This window comes from Nanorana parkeri, unplaced genomic scaffold, assembly GCF_000935625.1.
Source record: "Nanorana parkeri isolate BGI_ZX_2015 unplaced genomic scaffold, ASM93562v1 scaffold2378, whole genome shotgun sequence".
In the NCBI taxonomy this organism is placed as follows: Eukaryota; Metazoa; Chordata; class Amphibia; order Anura; family Dicroglossidae; genus Nanorana; species Nanorana parkeri.
The window spans coordinates 115,855-118,355 of NW_017308646.1; the positions used below are offsets into that span (position 1 = coordinate 115,855).

Genomic DNA, 2,501 nt, shown 5'->3' on the forward strand with positions numbered 1-2,501 from the left:
GGGGGGGGGGGGGCAGCGGTGCCATTGACTTCAATGCACCGCCATGCCCCCTCCTGGCCCCTGAATGGGAGCCAGCCGGGATGCAATCCAGTACGTTCTGGCACAAAATCGGGCCGGAAAGCACTGTTTGTGGTGTGAACTAGCCCTGAGTTAGAACGGTGGGGCTTGGTGGGACTGACAGTCAAGCTAAGGGTGCTCAGACAACTGATGCAGATTTAAGATTTGATCCATTGTCTCCCACAAAAGCTTTTTGGAAATCAGATCCAAAATAAGACTAAAACTCAGCTAAATGTGTTCAATTTGGTCTGTAAGTCATCCAGAATTTGGAGATCAGTTGTAGCCAAGAGTCATGCACAGATTGCCAATGTGAATGATGCTCCGCTCGCTTGGTTAAATGAAAACTACTGCACACAACGGCATGCCAAGGAGTGTCAGTCACATGACAAGCAGAGCTGTACAAGGAGACGGCTCTGGGCTGGTGCTTGGCACAGTGAACCTTCACCACGTGCCGTGAACCGGGTCATGTGATCTGCAATGCCACCAGGTACTTACTTCTGGGTGTGGAGGAGCATGTGACTCATGCCCCTTCCTCTCATGTAAAAAAGTTGGTGATTGGTCTAGTGGGGGGAGTCCTCTGTAAATTCCAGCTATAGTGATTTGGAGCTTACCAGAGATTGCTATCCTTGCTCCCAGCGCTGCAAGAGAGTGAAGGGAAGCATTTGCTGCTGGGAAAGGGGAGGCGGGGTTAGGCTTAAATAAGATAAAAATTTATAGCCCAATAAAAGATGAAATAATAAAACCAGATTTTGGTGCAATCTTCACCTTCGATCCAGAGAGTTCCCCTGAAGAACCTTTCTGTACCTCTAGATGTCCTTAGTGTAACGGACAGCACTGCCTCTGAGCCCACGTCATCCTGGACCCGCCCCCAGCCTTTGACTGGACAGTGAAAGAAGAAAAAGCAAAGTGATGAGCTCGTCTGTCTGCTCCTCTGCTGTCTCCTCATATCTGCATGCTTCTTGTCAGCACATGAACTGATTGACTCCTCGTGCTGCTTCTTCCTTTCACACTCCAGCCCTGCTGTACTGTAAGAGGCTGATACCAAGTCAAATACTTACACTGCTTGTGTTTAAACAATGCATTTATTAATGATGTATTAAAGATTACAGAGCTGCATTCCTTTGCATCGTTTATAGATGTGCCTAGAGCTCGGCTTTAACTTTTTGCCTTGCCCTGCATGGACACCTATGGTAGGATCACATTCGGATATTCAGCACTCGTCTCATTTTTTGTCTTTCTTTTACGGATTTGGCAGGGCAGTTGGAAGCCCCCTGGTGATGGACCCCAACAGCATCTGCCGCAAAACCAAGCGCCTGGCCGGTAAGCAGGCGGAGCTCTGCCAGACCGAGCCAGAGATCGTCAGCGAGGTGGCTAAGGGCGCCAAGATGGGAGTGCGCGAGTGTCAGTACCAGTTCAGGTCGAGGAGGTGGAACTGCACCGGTCACAACAAGTACTTTGGGAAGATCCTTCAGCAAGGTAAGTGCATGTCAACTCCCCCCTCCCTTTATCCCCCCATCCCCCCCAAGAGGTGGCAAGGATTAGGAAAAGAGTCACGTTACAGGTCCGTGGTGTTAATTAGCAGCAGCAATTTAACATTGTTTATTAGAGAGTTGGGTGTAGCCCCGAGGTAGAATCAGTCAAACTCTTTCCGCAATGCTTTATATTCTGTTATTATGAAAATTAAGAGCTAGAACAGCCAGCGATGACTTGATATATCTGTGGAACATACAATTATATTGAGGCAAGAACTGCCGCCAAGGGAAGGATGAAGATGACGCTACAAAACATTCAATATGTGCATTTATAGCAGGCTTAGCCCAATGTCACACTAGCACTACTGTTGCTGGCAACAACTTGCCAGCAAAAGGATCCAAAAAGTCGAGACAGGCAACCTCTGCGCTCCAGCTGTAAGGAAAATACAAATCAAATATGTGAGCGTAAGGCCTCATTCACACTGTTAAAGGAGAACTATGGGGTTAAGGCTTTTCCCCATAGTTCTCCAAGAGCCACCCGTACAGATCTGTGTGGCGTGCACGGCCGTATTGGGCCGGTCCCGGGAAGGACAGGTGCTGCGTGTGATTTGTACGCAGCAGACTGTTCATCTCTATGGCTCTACGGGAGTACGCGGCTGTACGCTCACCTGAGCTGCACATCCGTGCGGGTGTCCGTGGTTGGGCGAAGACAGGATCCATCCACCTCCTGCTCCTCCCTTCTCCAAGCTAGTATATTAACAGCTGCTGGGGTCTGCTCTGTCCCTTGTGAGCATGTACTGGACAGGAAGTTCAGGGAAGCTGAACTGAGAGAGCTTGGAGCTGTTCTGAAACATGATGACTGTAAGTGCTTGGGCAACAATTTAAAGAAATGCTTTGCTGGCCGATGTTTATTTGTTTGATCTAGATTAATTATTGAAAAACAAATTAATAGTTGAATACTACTTTAAGGAG

The 2,501-nt window shown here is 48.4% G+C and overlaps 1 protein-coding gene across 1 annotated transcript in view; it reads left to right on the plus strand.

Annotated features, from left to right (window-relative positions):
- The window catches only part of WNT6 (Wnt family member 6), an 81,078-nt gene that overhangs the window by 56,762 nt on the left and 21,815 nt on the right, over nt 1-2,501 (plus strand). Inside the window, exon 2 of the mRNA XM_018573436.1 lies at nt 1,313-1,533. Coding sequence (XP_018428938.1) covers nt 1,313-1,533 — 221 coding nt within the window. The remainder of the gene's footprint in view (nt 1-1,312; nt 1,534-2,501) is intronic.